This window comes from Lontra canadensis, unplaced genomic scaffold (assembly GCF_010015895.1).
Source record: "Lontra canadensis isolate GAN:19392208 unplaced genomic scaffold, GSC_riverotter_1.0 scaffold197, whole genome shotgun sequence".
Taxonomy (NCBI): domain Eukaryota; kingdom Metazoa; phylum Chordata; class Mammalia; order Carnivora; family Mustelidae; genus Lontra; species Lontra canadensis.
Genome location: NW_022631191.1, coordinates 23,550 through 49,553, shown reverse-complemented (window position 1 = coordinate 49,553; position 26,004 = coordinate 23,550). Strand labels below are relative to the sequence as shown.

The following is a 26,004-nucleotide window of genomic DNA, read 5'->3' as shown; positions in this document are numbered from 1 at the left end:
TCATGGCTTGACCTCTTGCCCGTGGCACTCACCACCTTCATCAGGAGTGAGGAAGGTATAGAAAGCTGGTGTGTTCAAGGACTCCATGATCATGGACTCCACCATTGACTTAGACAGCAGCTCTAGCTCCTCAGGGAGATGGAGCAGGCTGGCCACCTCAGGGAGGATGCTAGAAGGCAGCAAGACTGGCACATTTGGGGGCTGCCTTCTGGCATAGGCCTGGAGCTGCTGGAGAGGCCCATTGTTGGGACTTCTGACACAGGTAGTCCCAGAATTTGCCTGGTGTTTTGGGGCCCCAGCAGCAGATCCTGCTGAAGCCAGAGCTTTCTCAGGGCAGCAGAAAGGGCAAGGTGGAGTCAAAGGGAATTGGGAGGGGTACTCCAAAGACAGAGGTGGTCATGGTCTTGCTGGGACTTGCAGGACTTGAGGTTGTGCTTGTGAATGTGTTTGGATCCTGAGGAGGTAGGGGCATTGGTCTGGCAGGTCTGGGGTTAATGGGGTTTTGGGTTTATTGGGGATTGGGGTCCAAGGTTTAGAAAATGATAAGCTTGGGTAATTTTGGGGAGTTGGGGTATTAGAGTTAAGAGGTGTTGGGACTGGGGTGCCTGGGTGGCTCAGTGGGTTAAAGTCTCTGCCTTCGGCTCAGGTCATGAACTCAGGGTCCTGGGATCGAGCCCTGCATCGGGCTCTCTGCTCAGCGGGGAGCCTGCTTCCTCCATCTCTCTCTGCCTGACTCTCTGCCTACTTGTGATCTCTGTCTGTCAAATAAATAAATGGTATCTTTAAAAAAAAAAAAGAGGTGTTAGGATTTTAGGAATGTTAAGTTAAGAGGATGCTGGGTTTAGAGTGTGACAGATTGGGGTCTTGTGAGCAGGAACTTTGGTCTAGTTTTGTTATAGGTGTTTGAAGATCTGAAGCATGGAGACTCCAGGATTGGCCTGTGGCAAGCTTTTGGGTGACTGTGATGTGAGTACCCCAAGTTGGGAATGTGATAGAGCATCCAGTTTGGGTTGTGATGGAACACCAGGTTTGGAGGACAGTGGAATATCATGTTTCACAATGCCAGCTTTGGGCTGGGATGGGGTGCTAGGATTCAGAAGTGGGACTTATGTCTTGGCAGTCATGGGTAATAGGGTACCAGGATTCTGGTGTGATGGCACGCTGGGCTTCAGAAGCAATAGGGCACCAGAGTTTGAGGGCCCAAAGGCAGCAGTTTTTGTTCTGAGAGTTGGCTGAACCAAAGTGCCAGAATCCTGTTGTGTAGGATTTGGGGATTTGGCTTGTGCTGGGGTGGATAGGGTACTTAGTGTCCTGACCCAGTGGCTCCAACTCCTTGGAACTGGACATAATTTCTGTAGAAGCAGGAGCCGTTGAGGATAAGTAGGACCTTGGTTTCACAAGCCCTAATTTGGGAGAGACCTTGGGTAACAACGCTGACTGGGCTGTGCCTGTCGCGAGGCCACGTCTGCTGGCGGATGAAGGCATAATGGTGCCTAGCACAGCTGCAGTGGAAATCTGTGATCTGACCTTCCCACTTGCCTCCTTGGGCTGCACCATGACAACATTGTATTCAAGGGACAGGTTGAGGACTTTGGTGGCCAGCAGGCGGCGAGTGGTAGTGTCACAGGCTTGGAAGCATCCCTCAGCAACTCTCCACTGGTGGTGTAGGCCCAGAGGCAGCAGGTGAAGTGGGCTACGTTGTAGGCCCACTCCCCTGGGACACCAGAGTTCTTCTGGCTCTGCTGGTGGCTGCCTCACTGTGACAGGCCACAAGAAGCTGACTCTTGGGACCACAGGCTGCCAGGTGGATGCCAAGTTCCTGCTTTCCTACCTGCCTGCCTGTGCCTGTCCTGCCGCCACCTGTTCTGAGCCACCAAAATAATGGGGAAAAGGTCCAAGGGGAGGCCCCAACCAAGCCTCCCAGAGGAGGGGAGGCTCTCCCTTCAAGAATGCACATCTGCCAGCAGAGGAATGGAGATCTCCTCATAGAGGCCCTTCAGCTGTGGGGCTGCATCAGTGCCCTCATACATGCACCAGGCTTCTCCCTGGTTCTCCAGGGGCAGGTGACACAGCAATGGGAAGTCAGCCTCATCCCTGAAGGCCAAACTGAAAAGGGACACCCTGTTGCCCAGTGCCTGACGGATGTTGGAGAGGATCACCCTAGGGGTCATCACACTGGCTGTGGGCTCCCCATCTGTCAGGAAGATGATGAGACGGATCCTCCCCACATTGCAGCCCCGACCAGTCTCCGGAATGCTGTGGTTTAGCAATGCTATGCTGTAGCAGAGCTGCACTGATGTTGGTCCCTAATTGGGAAGCAGACCGTGAGACCGTCTTTTCTAGTTATTTCTATCCCCATTGCAGACACCTTAGACACCTCACCAACCTCTCAGGCTCAGTCATTTCTCATCTTTGCTCAGACTGTTTCTGCTGCTTATCCTTCCCAACACCCCTGCCCCCACTCGGGTTCCCTGAGATCTGACAGTGGGGCCCACATGTCCTTGGCTTTTATCACTCCCTGTCTCAGACTACGATTTGCCTGTTTCCTGGGGGGATATCTAATTCTCTAGTCAGACGGGCATCTCCCCAATGATAGCAACCCCACCTCCATGCTATAGGGGAAGGAAGGGCTGAGTTTACCAGAGGTGGTGGGTGGGGGAGACTTCAGTACTTCTCTGAGAGATGATTGATCAAAAGCCAGAATCAGGGCAACAGCTTGACCAAGTGCTTGGAAATACATACATAGATTATTGATTTTTAAAAGTTTTGGCAAATTTTTCTGAGTACGTGCTTTAAAGAAACTCAGGGCCAAAGAAGAATGTGCCCTAAAATACAGAGTGCTATGTTCTTTCAACTAGGAAAGGGGACGCAGAAGGATGAAGGGACATATTTTTATAAAATATAATAGTGATGTTTCAGGTATTGTGAGAGGTGAGGTGGATGGGGGAACAAAGGGAGCATTTCAAAAATTCCCCATATCTGGGGCACCCGGCTGGCTCAGGCAGTAGAGCACGTGACTCTTAATCTCAGGGTCATGAGTTCGGGGCCCATGTTGGGCATGGGGCCTACCTAAAATAGAAAAATAAATAAATAAATAAATAAATAAAAAGGAATTCCCCACATTACCACAGCCCATCCATTTGAGTGGGTAGGTCTACACTTACAACCACCAGCTTCCATGTGACCCAGGTAGTCCTTGGTGCTGTGGATGTTCTGGATGCTAGCTAGATGCTAACCGAGTCAGAAAAGGTGATGATTTAGAAGTGGTCGTTGACGCCACCCAGGATCACGTTCATGGCCTTTTCAGTCTGTGGGATATGGGTGAAATGAAGGAGATGGACCAAGGCTGGAGGTCTTGCTCAAGACTGAAAAGTTATTTCTATACAAGGTACTAAGGCCTAAGTGTGGTATGGTTTTAAGACTCTCTGACTCCGGCACTCTGTAAGTCTAGAATTCTCGGGGTCAAAATGCTACAGGCCCTATGGATCTAAGCCTAGAACTGCACTGTCCAATGGAAACTGCTAGCCACATGTAGCTACTTAAATGTAAGCTAGTTAAAATGAAAGGAAAAATGATAAATAAACTGTTCCTTTACTTGCAGTAGCCACATTTCAAGTGCCCAATAACCACACGAGGGTTATTGCAGAGCAGTGGCTACTACTGTATGGGACACCTCAGAACTTTAGAACATTTCCATCATCAAGATAGTTCTATTTGACAGTGGTGGTCTAGAAGGTTCAAGCTCCATGCTTTCAGGGTGCTAGGACCCTGTGTGTTCCATGGTTCCCGGACCCGACGACCCAGGATTCAGTGATTCCAGGACCATAAAGCTTAAGAGCTTTATGATTCTGGGTCTTTATAACTTCCTTTAAGTGACTTTGCAAGCTCTGGTTCTGCCCTATGTAATCTGTTCTTTTACCTCACCTTCCACATTTTACCACCTTCCACACCATCAGGCGGATCCTCTCCTCAGTCCCCAGATAACCCAGATCCCATTCCCCGCCCCCCCCCCCAAACTTTGCTCTTATTGTGCCCTTTAGGTAACAGACCCTTCCACTTCCCCTTTACTTATTCATATCTTCACTGCTCCTTCTCTGGGCAGCCCTTCCTTGATTGCTTACTCTGACCCATGCCCCTTGTACCCAGATAGTCCCTGTCCCAGATGGATTGCTGGCTGTCATATGTAGAATGTTTTCATTTTCCACACTGATATTGAGCCCTCTGAGAACAGGGCTTTGAATACTTCTTCCTTTTGGCTCCCTTCTCCATAACAATACCTAGCATAGGGCTAGGCACATAAGAGTTTCAGGGAACAGGGAATGTAAGTCCTAGTATTAGGTACCTCTTACAGGGCACTTGTTATGTTTCAGGCACTGTGCCAAATACTTAGATGCATCAGCTCATTTAATCGTCATAGCAACACAATGGAAAAGGTACTGATATTATACCCATTTTATCAGTGACAACACCGAGGCTCAGAGAGGCAGAGTGACTTGCTCAAGGTCACACAACTAGTCACTGATGAACCACGGATGCAAATCCATATTTTGGAGGTGTTAAACATTATGCCTTCCAAGTTTTATATTGTTATAGATTTCAGAGACCACAGGGAATACCACTTGTGACCCACCTTTCTCTACACCTTAAACTGATAGAAGATGCCTTGAATGCTTTCAAGGGGATCAGAGTCTTTCCTGCCACAGGATGAGCTCAGGGTAGAGGTCACACGTTCTGGAATAGGGAGCTGAGGTCTTCCTCAAGACTGAAAGGTTATTTCTATACAAGGTACTAAGGCCTAAATGTTGCATGGTTTTAAGGATTTAGCCACTCATTCTTGCTTTCATTCAGAGGACTGAAACAGAGAGCATGATGGCCCTTCCTGAGAATCTCCCGCTAACCAGAGACAAATCGTGTTTTTAGAAGTATGTCATTTAATCTATTGAGAGTTTCCAGCTATCTGTCTGTTACTGATTTCTAGTTTATTCCACATGGTCTGAGAGCATATATTTATTTTATGATTTATACTCTTTTACTTTGTTAAGGCGTGTTTTATGGCCCATGATGTAGTCTATTTTGGCAAACATTCCATGTGAGCTTGAGATGGATGTGTATTGTGCTGCTGTTGGATGAAGTACTGTGTAGATGTCAATTATTCAACTGATTAATGGTGCTGTTCTGTTAACTATGTCCTCACTGATTTTGTGCCTGCTGGATCTGTCCATTTGTGATAGAAGGGAGCTGAAGTCTCTAACTATAACAGTGGTTTTATCTATTTCTCCTTGCAGTTCTAACAGTTTTTGCCACATGTCTTTTGACGGTCTATTGTTAGGTGCATTACACATTAAGGATTGCTGTGTCTTCTTGGAGAGCCAGTATATAATTATAGTTATATAAGATTTTTTTTTTCAGTCTGAAAGCAGTCATGGTTTATTAACTGGCCAAACTGCCGAAATAGTGATGGCAGATACCTTAGTTTATCCTTCTAATAAGCTGCTCATCTGGTCTTCCCTATTGCCAGCAACTGCGCCTCCCACAAAATGGGTGATCCTTTTCTTCATTCCACTTCATGGAGAAGATGATTTGCAGGGCCCCTGGAAGTTTTTTGGTTCTTTGAAATACTTTACAGTAATACTGTAGGTCTTGTGAATCAGATCCTCCATGCAAACAATGCCATATTTACCAAGAGATCAACCAGTGTGTTATCTGTCAGGGAAATTTGCTTTGTTTCTTTAAACAACACATCTCCTTATCCCTGATGACTTACTTGCTCTAAAGTCTGTTTCATCTGAAATTAATATAGCTGCTCCAGATTTTTTGTGATTAGTGTTCAGAATGGGATATCTTTTTTTTCCCATACCATGGCTTTTAGTCTATCTGTGTCTTTTTATTTAAAATGGGTTTCTTGTAGACAACACAGAGCTGGGTCTGGTTTTGTTTGTTTGTTTTTGTTAGGTTCTGTTTTGTTTTAATCAACACTGATAGTCTCTGTCATTTAATACGTGTATTTAGACCATTCATGGTTAAAGTGATTACTGTTATGGATAGATTAATATTTGCCATGTTTTTAACTGTTTTCTATTTGCTACCCTTGATTTTCTTTTCTTTTCCTTCCTCCCTCCCTCTCTCCTTTCCTTCCTTCCTTCTTTCTTTCCTTCCATCTCTCCTTCCTTCCTTCCTTCCTTCCTTTTCTCGGTCTTATACTATTTTTCTGTCTTCTGTGGTTTTAATTGAGTGTTTGATATGATCCCATTTTCTCTTGTCTTTTAGCAGAGCCATTATGGTTTTAATTTTTTTTTCTTATTGATTGCCCTAGAGTGTGCAATGTGCTTTTACAACTAATCCAAGTCCACTTTCAGAAAACACTATACAGCTTCAAGTACCTCATGAAAGAATATTTCCAATTCATCCCTCCTGCCTCTTATATAACATTGCTGTCATTAATTTCACTTACCTATAAGCTGTATTCACTGAACACATTATTTCTCTTAGTATTTTCAGCAAACTCTTTTTGTTAGATCTATTAATTAAAAAAGAAAAGAGTTTCTTTTATCATAATTCTTTCCTTTCCTAACACTCTTCCTTTCTTTATGGAGACCCAAGTATATGAACTACACCATTTCCCTTCTCTCTGAAGAACTTCTTTAAACATTTACCTGTGCAAGGCAGGTCTACTGGCAAAAAGTCCCTCGATTTTTGTTTGGCTAATAAAGTTTTCCTATCTCATTCACGCTGGAAAGACAATTTTGCTGTATACAGAATTCTAGGCTGGTAGTTTTTGGGGTTCCTTGTTTTGTTTTGTTTCTCTTCAACATGGTAAATATTTCATTTCACTCTCTTTTTGTTGCATGATTTCTCAAGAGAAGTCCAATGTAATTCCGATTCTTGTTCCTGTATAAGTAAGGTGATATTTTCCATGGGCTTTTTTTTTTTTTTTAAGAAATTTCTCTTTGATTTTCTGCAGTTGGAATAGGATATGCCTATGTGTAGATTGTGTAGATTTTTTTTTTTTTTTTTATCCTGCATGGTGCTCTCTGAGCTTCCTAGACCTGTGGTTTAGTGGCTGTCATTTATTTTGGAGAATCTGTACCCAGTAGTCCTTCAAATATTTCTTGTGTTATTTTCTTTCTTCTCCTCCTGGTGTTCCCATTACACATATGTGATACTTTTGTAATTGTATACAGTCCTTGGATATTCCCTTTTTTCTTATTTTGTTTTACATTCTTTCTTCTCTTTGCTTTTCAGTTTGGGAAGTTTCTATTAACATATCCTCAGGCTTATTGACTTGTTCTTTGCCCATGTTCGGTCTCCTAATGAGCCCACCAAAGGCATTTTTCATTCCTGTTATGGTGTTTTATATTTCTAGCATTTACTTTTTCTTTTCTTAGGGTATCCATCTCTGCTTGCATTACCTGTCTATTCTTGCATGTTATCCACTTTTCCCATTAGAGCCCTTAGCATATTAGTCATGGCCACTTTAAATTCCAGGTCTAATAATTTCTCTGCCATATCAGTCTGGTTCTGATGGTTGATTCACCTTTTTGGACTGTGTTTTGTTTTGTTTTGGTTTGTTTTCATTTTAGCATAGCTTGTAAGTTTTTGGTGAAAGCAGACATGATGTATCACGTAAAAGGATCCTAGGTAAATAGGCCTTTGGTGGGAGATTCTATGTTTATCCGGCCAGGAATTAGGTTGTGCTTGCTAGGTGCTAACAGTTGCATGTGTCGGAGGCAAAAATTTCTTTTAGGATCCTTGTTTTTGACTCCTCTATTGTCTTGGGTTGCTTGGGATAGTCTTTCTTAAAGACTCTAAGCTTCCAGTTCCATCAGCTATAATCTCCTGTTGTTATGCAGGAGTGCAGTGCATGTGGTGATATTGTGTCGGGGAAGGAGAGGCATTTCATAGTTCCATGCTCAGGTCTCAGTCTAAAAGACTGAGGGCAACTATGTCCCTGAAATATGACCTCCACAAGTGCTCCTCAGCTTTTTCCTGACCTTAGTTGGGATGGGTAGGCTAGAAAAGTTTGGAGTTGGGTATAGCCTTTCCCCTACACTTGAGACTACAAAAGACAGCTCTCAGTATTTCCCTTCCCCCAGTTTGGTTACACTCTGGTATAATACAAGTTAGTAGACTTGGGCCCCATGGGCTCTATGGTTCAGAACTTTAAGGCCCATAGACTGTACTGCTCCAGGTCGCTTGGACTTTATCATTCTAGAGTCCCAGAGTATTGTAGTTCAAAATACTGCTTCCGGAACTTTATGGATTCAGGCTCTAAACTCAAAATCTCTTTGGCCTATGGCCCCACTATTCCATGTTGAGGGTGCTCTGGTAGAAGGGCAACAATATTTTAAATCTAGATGGATCCAGAACTTTGTAGTCTCTAAACACTACAATGCCAGTGCACTATATTTTTCTGGCTTTGAGGTAAAATAAACAAAATGGCCTCTGGAAGGTTCAGAGTCTAAATTGACTATGGTTTCCTTTTTATGTGTTGACTCGGGTTTTATGACACCAGAGTTCTCCAGCTTGAAGGTTCTATGACTCTGGGCCCCTTGGTGATCTGAAGTTTTGTGGTTAAGGGTCTTGATGGTTACAGCCCCCTTGTCCAGTGTTTCAATGTTGCCAGTATTCTGTGGTTTCAGGTCTACGTGGCTCCTGAATGTGCAAGGTATCAGGACCCCAAGGTAGGCCTTGGCCTCTAAGATCCCAGGGTCATGGGAGGTAGAGTCTCTGGTCCCAGGGGACCACTGTTCCTGCACTCTCTGCTTTCTGAGCCTTCTAAAACAAGAGCTATAACAGGTCTGGTGGGTCCTTGTTACCTGCTTCATCGTGGTGCCAAACATAGAGCCAGCCGCTTATATCAACAATGAATACCATGCTTTTCTTGACAGGTGGGAGGCTTCTGGGGGCAAAATAATGAATAAAATCGCCCTCGTAAATCTGGACAAAAAGAAGTGAAACCAACAAGAAGTAGGAAAGGCAGTCTAAATCAGGTCCCCTCTTATTCTCCGGCATAACACCCTGTGCCTTTTTCCTTCCTAGGCCTTCTCTCTGCTTCTAGTTAAACAGGCATCTGTGCGATTGTTTGTTTCAATGTCCACCTCCTCTACCAGAGCTGTGTCTCTGCTGTTCAGGCTGTCAGCCCAGGGCCTGCCCCAGAACTGTGGAGTGAATGAGGCTGGCTTGTGGCCCAAGGCTCCAAGGATCAGGATCTCTGTAATATGTGAGTTCCTGTTCAAGAGAGCTGACTTGCACAGCCCTGAGGGCCCCTGGGGACATTTTGCCTGGGCTCCAGGAACCGTAAGTATTGTTTTAACCTCCCTCTATAGAGTGAGCCAGGGGCCCAGCTCCATTGCTGCCAGGGGCTGGGAGTTTGCAGGGCCTCCCTCTCTTCCTTAAGCCTCCTTTCTGCTGTTGCTGGGCAGAGTAGGCAGGGAAGGAGGGAGCAGAGGCTGAGTGAGCTGTTTGTTCAGAGGGGATTGGTTAGACCAGGTGCAGATGCCTTGGGCTGCCAAGGATGTGATTGGCTGCTGACCCCCTTCCCCCACTCCATCTCCCCTCTGCAGAGCTTGGGGACTGGAACAGCTGAGGGAAGTGGAGAGGGGGGGATGCTGGGAGGGCCCCCAGGGTCAGTGTCAGCTCAGCCTAGGGAAGTATGGGCTTGCTGAGGGTCTGTGCTGCTCAGTAACCTGAAGTAAGCTCTGCCTTGGAACAGCCAGCTTTACTCTCCTCTCTGCCATTCAGGCACTCTCTGATCACAAGCCTGGACACACTATCTCCTCCTCTCTCAGGGGGAAAGGAGGATAAGGGAGGACATCTTGCTCTTTCCCTCCACTCCAGCCTTTGAGATAATTCACACGTGCATGTGGGGGCTCTGTCTCCACTTTCTCCTGACGCTCTACAGCAGTTCTCAAAGGCCTGGGTCATCTACCATGCCACTGCCCAGGCCCAAGGCAGAGCCCAGCTGTCCTGAGATTCTTCCCATAACCTGGGCAGGTGAGAGTTTCTGGGAAAATCACATTCCTATCTCCTCATGGTCCCAGGCTCCCTGGTGGCCTCACATCTCACATCCTATAAGCCAGAGGCATGACCCAGGTCACCACCCTCTCACGCTCCCCTCAGCTGCTATGCCACCTCACTTGGAGGAAATGTTTCCTTTCCTTCCTAATGAAGAAAATTAATGGCACCAGGCCATGTCCCTTGGACTGCCCACCCCACCCTTGCACAGGGTTCACACACCCATGCACCTCTTCCTCTATTAAGGACAAAACAGTCTTGTCCTGGACCCCATGCCCTCCCAGGCTCCAGCACCTCCTCCGCCAGTCAGACCCTTCTCTCCAACCTGCCCCACACAAGCTCCTGCGTCTTCTTTAAGATATGGAAAGTGTTGTGTCTTTTCCATCCACTAAGACAACCCCACTGATCCCAGCCCCATCAAAACTTCAAACCATCTTCTCTCCTCCCTGCAGCATACCAAGGTAATGGAATCATCTCCTACAGTGGTCTGCTCACATCCAGTTTATTCCTCTCCACACCACATACTGGCTTCAGCCCCCACCACACACTGACTCCTCTCTCACTAAAGGCAACAGTACCTGGTTGGTTTCCAAACTCAATAGGTGTATTTCGATTCTTTTTTTAAATTTATTTTTAATTTTTTATAAACATATAATGTATTATTAGCCCCAGGGGTACAGGTCTGTGAATCGCCAGGTTTACACACTTCACAGCACTCACCATATCACATACCCTCCCCAATGTCCATAACCCCACCACCCTCTCCCTACCCCCCCTCCCCACCACCACCCTCAGTTTGTTTTGTGACATTAAGAGTCTCTTATGGTTTGTCTCCCTCCCGATCCCATCTTGTTTCATTTATTCTTTTCCTACCCCCCAAACCCCCCACGTGGCATCTCCACTTCCTCATATCAGGGAGATCATATGATAGTTGTCTTTCTCCGATTGACTTATTTCACTAAGCATAGTACCCTCAAGTTCCATCCACGTCTTCGCAAATGGCAAGATTTCATTTCCTTTGATGGCTGCATAGTATTCCATTGTATATATATACCATATTTTCTTTATCCATTCATCTGTTGATGGACATCTAGGTTCTTTCCATAGTTTGGCTATTGTGGACATGGCTGCTATAAACATTCAGGTGCACGTGCGTGTATTTTGATTCTTATCAGACTGCATCTCCCTGATGTATTTCACAACTGGCGATCACTTTTGGTCCCAAGAAGAATCTTCTGTCCTGGGAAACTCAGATGGCAAACTCTCCTTACTCTCCGACCAGTTCTCTGGCCCGTTTGATTCAGTCTCTTACATGCGTTCCATTTTCTCCCCCTGTCCCTTAAGCAGTGCTTTCCGATTTTTTTTTTCAGTCATGGCAAGCAAAGAGAATGATTATGCTTGTGTAACACAATGGAGGGAAGTGGTGGGGATATAGAGCTCTGAGCAGACTGCTGGCAGCTGGTGGAGCTAGACACCCAGAGAGCTGAGGAGATCAGTGGCTGCTGGACCTTAGCAGTTGCCATTGTGGATCTGCTCTTCTGGCTCAACACATTCTCCCTGGGTCACTTCCCTAGCTCTTGTACTGTCAGTCCCTGAATCTCCATGATGACCCAGTACCACATCTTTCTCCTGTCCAATGCGCTCCACTCTTCCCCCTCCACAACTGCCTACCTGATCACTGTTGGACCCATTCCCTTGGATGTCTGAAGATGCTTCCAACGTATTTTGCCCAAACAATAAATTGCTATATTTCCCCCATCCTGCCTTTGTGTGCCTTTGTCCTTTACAGACCCTATCATCCACATGGTCACTCCAGATACAAACCTGAGCATCACCCTTAAATCTTCCTGTGCTCCTCACTCCCCACATCCAACCAGCCACCAATTCCTGCTGGTTTAATCTGCTGGATATATCCCAGGCCCACCCCTCCTCTCCATTCCAGACTAACAAAACCCAAATTCAAGACTTCTTTCTCTTTGGTTCTGCTCCTTTTTTTGCGGCCCCTCCGATCCATGCATCTTTGCAGCAGCTGCTCAGTCAGGTCTTCCTAAACTCAAACCCCATAATGTCATTCCCTTTCATGGCTCCCTTGTCACCTTCAAGACTTAGTCCATGTTCCTCATCACACCCCTGCAGCACTCGTAGCCTTCGGTCTCACCTCTTACCATTTCTTGTGTCTCAAATCAATGCTCCAGAAACTCCAGCCTACGTGAGGCTCCCTAAACACTCCTGGATATTTCCAGCCTTCATTCTCTGTATCGTGCAGGCCTCGGTTGGCTAGAATGTCTTTCCCATTTCACAGCCTCTCTCCCAACTTGGCATCCATTTTTGCATTCTTTCACCCAGCTTAGTCTTCACTTCTGCCAGGGAGCCCCCCCGACCACCTTCTTCCCTCATGATGACATCCGTCCCAGCTTGTGTTGTCATTGACAGAGAACTTTTCATCGTGTGTGTGCATGCATGCGTGTGTGTGTGTGTGTGTGTGTGTGTGTGTTTCACCCAGAGACAGTGAATAGGATCTCCGTGTGATTCACTTCAGGGTTCCCAGCATCAGCCAGCAGCGGGCATGAAGCAGATTAGGTACCCAGGGAGTGCCAACTGAGTGAATGAAGGGGTGAATGTGCAGGACTTTGAAAGATGGGCATACTCAAGCAGGAATGGGAGGCCAGTGGAGGGGTTCTTGGTAGGGGATGCAGGAGCCAGGGCACGCAGTAAATGGGAGTATCTGTCTTGCTATTTAGTGCCTCATTCCATCTGTTCTGATTATGTTTCTGCTCCAGACAATGGTCAAAAAGGTAAAGAATGAGGACGCAGACAAATACCTCAATTAACACACCCACAGGATAGAACACCAGGTTAAGGCCCCTGCTGCCACCTACTGGCAGGGTACCCTCAGCTCTTATTTGGAGAGGGAGACTTATTTTATTCCCCCTCCACAACAGGCTATACCATACCTCTGTGCCTCTGCACACACTGTCCCCTACATCTCTCTGCATCTGCTATTCCCTTCACCCCAACGACCCCGGCAGAGGTAGAGTCTCTTCATATTTTTCCCAGGCTAATTTAAAGGCCAACTCCTTTAGGAAGGCTTTCCTGGAACCCTCCTCAGTGGTATCTGTGCATAACTCATTGCAGATTTATGTGCAGCATTTAGAACTGTTTATGACTGCCACAGGTCTATGTATCTGGCTGCTTAGGGGCTAGGATGTTCCAAAGGAAGACTAGGGGTTGTGTCCACCTCATTTCTGAGTTCCCAGAATCAATGAGGACAGGACTGGGCTAGAGTAGCTTAGCTCTGCTTGGTGGTGATGTATCCACATATGAATGAATGAGTAAATATGTGCAGGGGGAGAGGTGTTACCAAAGCACTATATTAGCCCAGAGCAGACGGGAAAATTGTCAATGGGCTGGGCTCATCAGAGAGGTAGCATTTGAGCAGGGTCTTCAAGGACGAGGACCAATGGAAAAAGGAGGGAAAAGACATTCCCAGGGCAAGCAGAGAGTATGAGCAAATACTCAGGCACAGATGAGTGGCAAATTCAGGTGTTTTTAAAGAAAGGCATGTGGTGTGTGGTGTGGTGTGGTGTGGTGTGGTGTGGTGTGGTGTGGTGTGGTGTGGGGCAGCTGGAGGGTGGTTCGTGTGCTGCAGGTGGTGAGAGATATGGCAAGAAAGGAAGGCTGGGACCAGACATCTCAGGCAGTCATGCAATCATTGTTGTCAAGCCAAGGGTCTTGGATCCATGCTGGAACCCTCTGGCAGAGCATGAGATCTCTGCATATTCTTCATGAATGTGTGAGCTCAGAATTAAGGGCTCCCTGTTTAGGCAGATGGCTCAGGTGAGGCAAAAAGAATTTTTAAAACTTAGAGACGGCACGAAAGTGTGAGGGAACATGAGAGTATCAGAGCTGCAGAAAGTGTGAGAGCCCCATGAGTGTGAGAGACCAATTACTGGCCAATGGTTCACTTTCCAAAAGGACTGGTTAAGAGTGGGCTATAACTTACTTCAACCAAGAGTGGATTCATTTCAGGGTGCCTGGGTGCTTCAGTGGGTTAAGCATCTGCCTTCGGCTCGGGTCATGATGCCAGGGTCCTGGGATGGAGCCCTGTGTTGGGCTTCCTGCTCAGTGGGGAGTCTGCTTCTCCCTCTGCTTCTCCTTCTGCCTCTCCCTCTGCCCCCCACCCCGCCCCTCCTCCTGTGCTCATTCGCTCGCTCTCTCTCTCTCTCAAATAAGTGGAGTCTTAAGAAAAAAAAAAAAAAAGGAATGGGTTCATTTGGAGTTTTATTCAATTTATGCAGTTCTGAGTCTCCAACACTTAGAGGAAGCACATGTGTCTCCTATGGTGTGAAATCATGTGTCCCTATACATCATTCTGTCTGTGTTCACTTGTCCTCACTGATCTCTAGGGAAAAACAGATGAGCAATTTGCAGAAGCCAGATTACTGGCCAGGCCTGTCTGACTCCAGAGCCAGACTCTTTCCATTCCATTTCCATTTCCATTCCCCCTCACCTGCACATCTCCAGCGATGCCCTCCATGACTCCATGTGCTGGACCACAAAGTGGACCATGGTGCCTGAGCTGGAAAAGGCAGACTGGTCTTGCAGTGCTGGGCAGAAGGTGATTCAGACACAGGTCTCTCCCCTCTCAATCCTGGTAGATGGGGACGAGTCAGCCTCACCTGTATGGGTGGGAAGGATTGAGATGGGTGGCATGGAGGGCTCACCAGGCAGAAAGGGATGACATCAAAAGGGGCAATATCTGAGCATGGGGAAAAGCAAACCCTGCACCACCCGCTGCTCCTCCTGCTTACAGCACCCTTCCACTTGCCCCAGTGCTATAATCCTCTCCAAATCCCACAGCTAGCTCCTCCTGCTCTGCCTCTTCCAGCAGGCCCAGGCTGACCCACCCAGCCCTCCCCACAGCTCCCAGGCTCTAGAAGTCTGACCCTCACCCACAACCTTGCCCTGGCTCACTTGCCATCCGTCCCTGGGCCCAGTCTCTGGAGGAGTGTCATGTCCCCACCTAGACCAGAGACCTGGGTCTCCTCCCACAGAGGCTGTGTGGTGTGTGCTGTGGAGAGAGACAAACATGGAAACGGGGCCTAGGTCCCCTCCCATGCCCCTTACTGCTGTGGAAAATTGCAGTCTAGCAAGGTTCTCCTCTGGGGTAGAATTTCATGTGTTTTCTGACACTCACAGCCCGCCACCCTGCCTTCTGACTCTCAGAATCACGTGTGTGAAGAAGGCTTTTAGCGCCTCATGAAATCACAGATGATTTTCTGGTCCCGGATGTTTGCTGAGCAGGCCACAAGATCAGCTCTTCTGGAATTCCAGCCCAAGACAAATGTCCATTTAGACATGTCTCTGTGCCTCCCTTTTTCCAGAAAATGGAACCTTGGGAATTCTGCTTCCCCCCTTCTTCCTGCTACAGCTGTCAGGAAGCTTAGGGGCAAACTGAGCCCCCATACTCTCTGAGACTTCTGCTTACATACATTCCCTTGGCTTCCTTCCTTTCAGAGGTCTTTGTTCTGTTTTTTCCCCACAGGATTGGCTCTACCCTCTGCTTTAACCTTTAAGGAGAAGGGGGAGGGAGCTGCCATTTATAGCCTAGGGCTTAAGAGTGCAGGCTGCAAGGACTCAGATGCTCCCTGTGGGCCCCTGGACAAGTTATTCACACTCTCTAAGCCTCAGTCTCCTCATCCGTAGCATGGGAATTATAATAGCTCCTATTTCATAGACAGCGTTTGTGGGGATTAAATGAGACCATTTACATAAAGCACTTGGAACCATACTTGGTTCTTAGTACGTGCTCAATAACGCTAACAATTACAGTTATCATCACATCTTCATGAGACTCTGCACCAGTGATTTGAAGGAAGGCATTTTCTCAAATTCTCACAATGGTCCTGGGCTGTGGATGGCATCTCCAGATTGTACTGGTGGGAATAGTGAAGCGGAGCAGTGGAGTCATTTGCCTGTGGTCCCACCTTAGGAAAAGGTCAAAGCTGGGTTCAGAACCCAGGTCTGTGTGTGTCTGTCTCTCTCCTTTATGTATGTATACCACCCTGCCTCTCTGAGTCAGTAGGCTCAAATGAGGCAAGGCCTCCAAGCTAAACAGCTTGGTGAGTGTGGCCACATGGCATGAGTGGTTTCTCTGCACCTGTCCATTCATCTCCCAGAGGAGGTGGGTAGGCCAGCTCAGTGGTTTTCCAATCTGGCTGGATACCAATTTCACCTGCAAATGGGTTAAGAACATAGATTCCTGGGCCCCTCCCCAACCTACTGAAGCAAAATCCAGAAGGGTGGGTGGGGTCCAGGAATCTGTACTTCTAACAGCTCACATAGTGATTCTGATGTAGCCAGTCTGGACTTCAAACACCTGTAGATCAAATTTTTTATATTTTGTTATGTTTTTCACCATACGGTACATCATTATTTTTGTTTGTTTGTATGTTTTAGACTGAGCCACCCAGGTACTCCATCTTTTTTTTTTTTTTATTGTGTTATGTTAGTTACCATACTATTAGTTTTTGATGTAATGTTCAAAATGAGGCTGGCAGCCAGGACAGTTCTCTGGCCTAGAGAGCCTGAGATGGTATCCTCAAGGGCAGCCTGCACTTCACACTGTTTTCCCATTGCCCTTGCATTCTCAGTGGTCATTTGAGTATTGCCAGGTTTGTCTAGGTTCGCTTCTGCAAATTCAGTATTATCACCACATGATAATGGAGCCCACCCAGCACCCCCTACTGCAAATTTTATTTTTTCATAAAAGAAAACACAACTGTAAAGTTATTGTACTTGCTAATTTCATACAGCTTGCATGGGTCAGACTAAAGTTATGGCACAAATATCTTGAAGTCTAAGCATTACCCCTTGTCGCTTGAATGCAGAGGGATCTTGGCAGTGAGGTCAGGCCAGAAGTGGTATTAAAGGGAATCCCAAGTGCAGTTTCTGATTTTGGGAAGGCCATTATGATGGTTGACACATAGTGCTGCTGACATTCCCCTGTGGGTGTTGGTACACAGGTGGCTGGCCTTCAGAGGTGGTATGTGAACCTAGCCAGTTCCCATTCTTTCTGACACTGTGACCTCCACAGTCAGCCTTGTGACCAACTGGCCAAGCTTCAAGCTAACCACTGCCAGGCACTGGCCCTGGAGCCATTATAGCAGCCCCTCATAGACCAGGGAAAAGTCACCTACAGACCTGCTGCTGGGCTAGTAGAGATTCTGAAGTTCTCTTCTTCTAGTCCCTGAGCATGAAAGGGAGGAGGGTGGAAAGAGGATGAGATCTCATAAGGGGGAAGAAAATGGATAGATGGCCCAGTTCTGCACATGCCCACCCTGGCCCTAGGAGACCCGACTGGGCTTCTAGTTCAACTAAATCCCTCACCCATAGTTTGTCATCTGCTCATTAATCTCTCTCCCTCATTCACACTCCTAAATATTGTGCCTGAGAAATTGATTCACAGGCAGCTTACACACAAAGAAACTCTGTGGGTGAAAATATGAATATAGAATAGAACAATAATTGGCTAATGTTTTGTTTTATGAAAAATGTTTCCCATTTACACACAATGCTTCTTTCCCATCAAATAGCCCCTCACACCCATCCTCTTCCCATGCTTTAGAGTAAACTTCTTTATATGCCATGAATTCCTCAGTATGTAGTAGCCAAACCTAAAGTTTATGTGCTTGATGAAACTCTTTTGGAAGCTGGGAGGAAACACTGAAGGAAGACTTTACATTTCTGCCGGTAGAATGAAACTCATTTAGGAAATAGGATTCAATTTAGAAAAATCTTACCTGAATATAACCTTACTAGAAGGTGCCAGTTCTTAAATGAGCCATATCCTGCTGGGAGGAGGAAAGTGGAAATGGGGATGTAAACTCCCATTTTTTGAACACCTACTTTCTTACAAGTTTGAATATTAATTAATTTATGTCATCTTCATATAATCTTATGGAGTAAAGAATATTATCTCCGTTTCATGGAGGTGGGAACTGAGGCCCTGGGAAAACACGTGTAAGTTCCTGATCACACAGTTAAGATGAAATTGGTCACATTTCAGACTGGATGAAGCCTTATCTGATGCCCACATGAGCAACTGCATTTCCCTGCTGATGGGCTTTCTCACAGATTTTCTTTGCCTGGTGCTTCTCTTTGACTTCCACAACACAGACTTTATTGTTGATTGTCCTGAGAGATGAGGAATGAGAGAGACAGAAATAGACAAAGGAAAAAAAGAGGTGGTTAGAAATAGAAGATACAAACAAAAAAAGAAGGAGGAAGAGAAAGGTGGAGGATGGGGAGAGGGAAAGAGCAAAATCGTACCATAAAACTAGGGTGAGAAAAGGAACAACAGAAGAGAGGGGAGTCCAGGTAGATAAAATCAAGTGAAGCAATTATCATTATCTCCATTTGTCAGGTGGGGAAATAGAGACCACACAGTTGGCATATGGTAGACCTGGTGCTGGGACTTTTTCATTTCTCAAAGTGTTGAATGAATTCCATGTTTTGGCACATGAAGTTATGGGACACAACTGAACATTTTTATTGTAACTGTTATGTGTCTACTGTAATATGTATTAAAATATAACTAGCACATTGAACCCATGAACTCACAAATATTGCTGCTTAAGATAAGACTAATTTAGGTAATCTTAAAAAGTATATCTATTTTTTAAAAAACTATATTAAGTGAATAATATGGTGGGTGGTACATGTGATAAAAATTGTGAAAGCAAAATGCAAATCCCTGCTAAGGCATCTGGCCTGAATAGGGAGGGGGTCTTGACCTCAGAGAACTCACAGACTAATGGAATACAAGTAAGACTGCTTACCACTGCACCTCCCTCAATTTTTTCCATTGCTCTAAGAAGCTAATAGAGTATAAATTTCAAAGAAGAGAGGGATCACTTTTTTCCCAAGCTTTTAGGAAAGGGTTCTAGAGGAGGTGGCCTTAGTGCTAGGCCTGAAAAACAGAGAGACTTTGGATACATGTTTTTTACTGGCCATGCCTTTTTAGTTTCCTTTGTTGGCTTTTTTTCTTCCTGGCATCTAACTCTTTGGGACGCTCCTAGACTCTGTTTTTAACTTCCTCTTCCCCTCCTCTGTTCTTTCTACCGTCCCTCTCTAGGTGATGTCATCTATTCCCATGGCTCTAAATATCATTTATATGTAGATGACTCCCAAATCTGTCTCTCTCTTGTTTACCTGTCCCATGAAATCCAGAGGTACATATCTAATTGCTTACTTGACATTTCCACTAGAATGTCGAATAGATACCTAAAGCCTAACATAACCCAAACTTAGTTCTTGGTATCACCCTCACCTCCACAGTCTGTTCCTCCCCAGTCCTCCTTATCTCAGGAAATAGTTGTTTGGCTGAAAATTTTTAGAGTCATGCCTGACCCCCCTCTTCCTCTCACATTCCACATCTAATCCATCAGGGAATTTTGGCTCTATCTTTAGATACATCCACAATCTAATTCTTACCACTCCTACAATTACTACCCAAGTTCAAACTACCAACATCTCTTGCTTGGACAAATGACTTATTAACTGGCTTCCCTCTGTAAAGCTCTGCCTCTTTAGTATCTGTTCTCTTCACAACAGTGAGAGAAGTCATTTAATCCTAAGTGAGGCCATGTCCCTTTTTTACTCAAAACTCTCTGTGACTATCTATACTTAGAGTAAAAGCCAAAGTTCTCACCAAGGGCCCCATGACCCTTCACAGTCTGGCTCACTGTCACCTCTTTAACCCCATAATCTCCTATTCTTTCCCTCACTTATTCTGCTCCATCCACACTTCCCTCATTGCTATTCCTTGAATTTGTTCAGCATACTCCTGTCTCAGAGTATCTGCAATGACTTTTCCCTTAGTTTGGAACACTCTTCCTCTTGATCTTTGCAAGTTTTACACTATCTTCTTTCAGGTCTTTGTTCAAATGTCATTTCATCAGAGGGACGTCCTTGATTACTCTAAAATAGCACCTTCCTATTCACTCTGTATCTCCCTTGTTCTACTTTCTATTTCTTTGTAACACTTCTTATCCATAAACTGACATATACATCTATGTTTAATTTTTCCTTGTCTGTCTTCTCCAGTGGACTATGAGCTCCTTTAGTGCAGGGATTTTGTCTGTCTCATTTTCTGCTATATACACAGTGCATGGAATATGGCCTGGCACACAACAGGTACTCAACAATTATATGTATAATGGCCATTCTGGATAGACAGCATAAAAACACAGAATGTACTTCAAGGAACAGCAAGTATTTAGTTAGAGCAGAGGTGCAGGTAAAGAAGACATGGAGGAAAATTTGGAGTATTTGGGTAGGCCTAGAGAATAAAGAGATTTGAATACTAGAATCAAGGAGCTCACATGGCAGTGAAGACTTTTGCTTTGGAGAATAGGGAGTTAGGGATAAATCTTGAAAAGGGAAGGGATGGGTCAGAGCTGTCCTTTAAGGTGTGATAGATAGTTCAGTGTCCTATAGAATATTCATGAAACTCTGTAAAAGGAAGAAGCAACAATCTCCATTTACATATGGAGAAACTGAGGCACAGATATGGGGTGAAGCATGGGTGAAGTTATTTGAGCAAAGCAGTGTCTGACAGGAACACTTGAGGAAGATATGCAGCTTGCAGAAGAGACCACTCAGGAGGGAAGTGTTTCTAGGCAGTTGAAACAGACTATTGCTGCACTTGTGTTGGAGGTGGGCTGGACTGGCAATGCCCCCAAGGTCTTCTGGGAGGTATGGGGGTGTAGGGTGGAGCTGGTCAGGCAGCAGCACACTGGGGCCTCTGTGTATGTGCTGCCTCCAACAAGCATACTTTCCATAGAGTCTGCCCAAGAACATTTCCTCCAGCCTACTTTGCCTAATTAAAAAAAAAAAAAAAAACTTTTGGTGGTTTTTTTTTTTTTTTTCTTATTGAAGTAAAAATCCAAATTCTCCCCCACTACTTGGCCCTTGCATCATTTGACCAGCAACCTCTCTGGTTAGCCTTCATACTACAAATTCATACCAGCTGTTTTGCCTTTGTTCCTCTCTCCTTTCTCTGGTTCCTCACATGCAATGATTCTGGTCCCTTCAAATCTTACCTATATGGAAAATCATGGTTCTAGGAAGCCCACTTTAATTGCCTCAGCACCTCTCCTGTGAACTCCCTTGCCAGGGGCACACATCTTACATCCTCCAAACTTTCCTTAACCTAGGGAGTGCCATCTGCTCATCAAAACCAGAAGGTTCCAGATGACAAAGCCCAGGGCTATTGCTGAGGCTTGCAGGTCATTTGCAGTACAGGGACCCCCTCTGGTGAAGGAGGTCAGAGCAAAGACTGAAACTGCCAGTGCTGGCCTTACTCAACTACTAAATCTGAGTCCTCTCCCTGAGAGGGGGGGGACTTTTCTAGTTCACCCTAAGGTGTTATATGGGCTAATGAGTCCCTAGTAAGCTCCCCTTGACCTGCTCCTTCTCCCATTTTTATCATCTCAAAGAAGGCACTGTCTTCTACCAGGTCAGACAAGCTGAAATCAGGTTGGCACCTCTGTATTACTTACTTTTCACATACATCAGATTGTTTCTCCCTGTTTATGGTCTCTAATTCCACCAACACTGTACTGCTCCAGCCCTCAGCATCCTTCAGTTTTCTTACTAAGCTCTCTGTTTCCCAGTTGGCCCCTCCAGCCCACCCCATTTCATTATTGTCACATCTTGCTTAAAACCTTGCCATGTCTCCTCATTATGGGCCACAGTTATTTCTTTGTTTTTTAAAGATTTATTTATCTGAGAGAGAGAGAGAGTATGAGTTGGAAGGGCAGAGGGAGAGGGAGAGAGAGCATCCAAGCATACTCCCCACTAATGGGGGAGGGGAAGCTTGATCTCAGGAGCATAAGATCATGAGCTGAAATCAAGAGTAGGATGCTTAACCAACTGTGCCACTTAGGTGCCCTGGACTGCAGTTATTTCTAAAGTGATGGGCACATGCATATTGAAATTCCCCAGCCCTGCCTTCTCCTTACTCACCTGGTGAATATCTCATATTTCAAGCCTCAATTTATGTTTCATCTCTGTAAGGTTTTCTCTGACTGCCTGAGGATGGGTGAACTAACCACTGTCTCCTGGTAGGCCTCACCATTCCCATAATCCTGCATTCACACTTCTCTTTTCTCCCAGCATATTATTAAAACTATCTGCTTCCTTTTTCCTGTCCCCCATTAGACTGTGAACTCTTTGGGATCTGGGACTGTGTATGATTTATCTTCCTCTTTCCATAGTATCCAGCACAGTGCAAGTCACACAGTCGGTATCAGAAAATGTTTGCTAAAAGAATAATCAAGCTAATATTATCAGGGACTTATGTGCCTGGCACTGATTTTAGCAGACATTTTCACAAATGTAAACTCATTTAATTCTTGTAGGTGGGTCCTAATTTTATCTCCATTCTACAGATGTGTAAAATGAGACCCTGAGAAGTGAAGTAACTTGTCCTGAGTCCCAAAATTGGCAAAGCCAGGATTCAAACTCAAGAAATCTGAATTCATAATGCATGCTCTTTATCACTATGCTCTACTGAAAAAAATGGACAAAAGAATGAACAAATGTCCACACGAATGAATAAAACAATAAGTTTGGAAGCAGGCATACATAAGTGAAATTGGAGATAAAGGGAAGGTGAGGCAGATGCAGGTCAAAGGTGGTTTTATGGGCCTCAGCATGTAGATTGAACAGGACAGAGGTGACCAAGGTGTGAGTACAGTGGGAAACCACAGTAGAGTGTACACAATAACTTGTCATCAACAGCTGAGAGAGAAGACAGGGAGATGGGTTAAGTAGACTCTACCATGGGCCTACATGTGCTTAGGAACATGTACTTGGGAACCCAGAACTCCTGAACAGACCACAGGGAACAGGTGGAGAAGCTGAAGACCAGAGAGGGAAAACTGCCTTTGTCATCCATTTCATAAATCTGCTTAATATTCTGGGAATTTTATCAAGTCTCAGAGCCAGATTTTCAGGAGGTCACAAATTAAGGGACTTCTGTACAAGTGTTTCAGCAACTTCAATGTGCGCATGAATCTCCTGGAGATCTTGTTAAAATGCAGATTTTGATTCAGCAAGTCTGGGCTGGGGCCTGTGATTGTGTCTTTTCTGAAAAGCTCCCAGGTGATGCTGATGCTGCTAGTACATGGATTTGACTTTGAGTAGCAAAGCTTTAGAGTATAATAGAGTGGCTGTCATTCATTGAGCCCTACTCTATGCAAGGCACTGTGATAAACATATATATTTTCTTCCTCTTCAAGATCTCAGGTATAAAAAATTACATCTGATAAATGCCATCATGCACTGAAAGCATGATAAGCATCTGGCACCCATGATCTTATTTAAGTCTCGAATTGACTCTGTGAGCTAGATACTACTCTAGTCCACATTAACTGGGCCCAGAGATTGAGGTCACTTACAATTAAGATATTGATCTTCTTCCTCACCTTTTCTGAAGCCATGATCCTTCCATTTACCCACATATACACCTAGTTCATTCTCAGTGTTGGGCAGTGGGAAATGAACGTATTTGGGATCAGATAGACCTAGGTTCAAATTTTAGTTCCACCACTTCCTAACTAGGTCTTAACCTCTGAGCCTCTGTTTCTTCCTCTATTTGATGGGGATAATAATAGAGCTTAGGTCACGGTGACACTGTGAGGACTAAGTGAAAGAGTAACTCTAAAATCTCTGGTGCAGCACCTGACATGTGCTTAGCAATAATAACTCTTTTCTCTGCCCCTAGCTTCTGAGTTGTAGGACTGAGAAAACAGATCCAGTAACTTTTCCCTATTCCCCTTCAAAGAGCTAATTTTCTCAAAAATCCCAGACTTTGTTTCCTCATCCCAGAACTAACCTTTGTGCTTGATGAGGTGGGCCTGGAGGTCCCCGGTATGTCATTTCAAGGAGGATGGTCAGCAAAAAGCTGACACAGATGAGCATCTCCACCCAGATACCTCACCTCTGGCTTGGTCAATCCCCAAATTCTTGCTTTCTTACACTTCCAGGTATCCCTTCTCTTGAAAGAGAGGAACTATCCTGAAGGGTGGGGAAGACTCTGAATGTGGCATTGAGGCCCATATAATCCAGGATTGTCCAAGAGCTGGGGTTGTCATCTTGCCTGGAGAGGGGCCAGTTCCATGCCTCCGTTTTCCCCCTCATCCAGCTGTAGATGAATAAAAGCTAAACATACTAGAGTTGTGGGTCTGTCTGTTTGCTATGTTGGCTCAAGGTGGAGTTTTTCTTTCCTATAAACATCTAGAGGAGACCAGAAACTCAGGCCAGAGAAAGGTCACTTAGGATGGATCATCTTAAAAATGTTGCAGTTATGAGAGAGGGGTTGGTAGTGCAAGGCCCCAATCCTGGTCCCTTCTGGCACTAACTTTAACTTTGAGACAAGAAAGGCTTACTTAGGGCCCCATAACTAATTAGAATTTCCACAGACATGAGACTTACAATATCCAGAATAGTCAGAGGCCAAGACAGGCTAGGGAGAGAGTGAAAATATAACACAGTAGTTTAAAATAGAACTAGTGGATTCAGATCATCTGGGTTTAAAGCTCAGTTCTGTCACTAACTGAAGATGTAACATTGAGATAATAATATTAATAATTACTATTTAATAGTATTAAGTTAATTGACCACTCTATAGCCTCCATTTCTTCCTATAAAATGAAGATAATAATAACACCTACTTCATAAGGTTGTGGTAAAGTTGTAATAAAGATTAAGTGACACTGTAGTTTTGGAATGCTTGGAACAAGATTAGTGTTCAGTAAATATTAACTGCTAGAACTAGAGTGGGATGAGACCAGACTGAGATGAAAAGTATGGGAAGCTCCCTGTCCCTCTGGAGACCTAGGTGGAGGAAGTCTGGGGAGCTGAATTGGTAGGCATCAGTCAGTTTGGGGGAACCTGGAGATGCTCTGGACTGTGTCTGCAGGTATAGCAGAGGATGACAGTGAGAAGTAGAGGTGATAAAAAGATTACCTGAAGGTCTGCACATGGGATGTCAATATCAGCCAGAACCCCTGTCTCCCTGCCCTTTCCACCCATGTAGAGAACATGCGGCTCCAGTCCTTAGCTTCAGGCAAAATCTCTAACATCATTTTACAAACTCTGTAGGGAACACTCTGACTTGTCCTATGGCATTAGGTGCCACAGAACAAAGCCTCCTCATTTTGATATTTGGACCACTCATAGCCTGTCAGTTGATACCTCCCCCAAGTTCACACAAAGTTTCCTGTCAGAATTTCCTCATGAAGGAGAACCCTATTTAGAAAACAGCCCTGCTTGTACAACAGAGAAACCAGCTACCAGTCCTATCCCGTAACTAAGAATAGATAACCAAGGATCCTCAAGCAAATTAAAAGAAACTGCAGCATGAAAGAAAAAGACTAAAGTAAACAAATAAAACTACTGATCCCAGAGCAAGTTGGGAATTTTGGAAACAAGAAAGAACTGCAAGGAAAAAATGATAATATTCTCAGTAAAATTCAAGAAGATACAGCATGAATAAAACAAGAGCTAGATACCACAAAACAGGAACAATCAGAGAAAAGAAAGACCCCTTAGAAATGGAAAATCAGTTGTTGAAATAAAAAAAAAAAGTCAACAGGACTGTGAAATAAAATTGAGGGAAGTTCCCAGAATGTAGGGGACAAAAAACAAAAACAAAAACAAAAAAAAAACAAAGAAACACAAGGTATGAGAGAAATTTTAAGAGAGATCAGCAGTTTCAACATCTGAATAATAGGAGTTCTAGATAGAGAGAACAGAAAAAAATGAAAGAATAATAGTTAAAAACATATTAGGAGTTAATTTTCCAAAACTGAAGGACTTCCAGAACAGATGCCCAGAACAGTGAACCCAGGAAGTGGTTACTCCCACCCAAGGGATTACTGTAGCCTCCTCACCCGTCTTCTTGCTTCCCCCATTTGTCAT

The 26,004-nt window shown here is 45.0% G+C and overlaps 1 protein-coding gene across 1 annotated transcript; it reads right to left on the bottom strand.

Annotated features, from left to right (window-relative positions):
* On the bottom strand, positions 1 to 26,004 carry ITIH6 (inter-alpha-trypsin inhibitor heavy chain family member 6). Its single transcript, XM_032847961.1, is given in 26 exon segments — positions 1 to 203; positions 206 to 341; positions 344 to 492; positions 495 to 547; positions 895 to 1,304; positions 1,306 to 1,643; positions 1,646 to 1,741; positions 1,744 to 1,834; positions 1,837 to 1,891; positions 1,893 to 1,948; positions 1,950 to 2,280; positions 2,282 to 2,306; positions 3,165 to 3,227; positions 3,230 to 3,308; positions 8,817 to 8,849; positions 8,851 to 8,937; positions 14,525 to 14,559; positions 14,562 to 14,693; positions 17,000 to 17,200; positions 17,203 to 17,256; positions 18,095 to 18,210; positions 22,643 to 22,821; positions 23,918 to 23,940; positions 23,943 to 24,002; positions 24,005 to 24,028; positions 25,977 to 26,004. Coding segments are annotated over 26 exon segments (3,057 nt in total).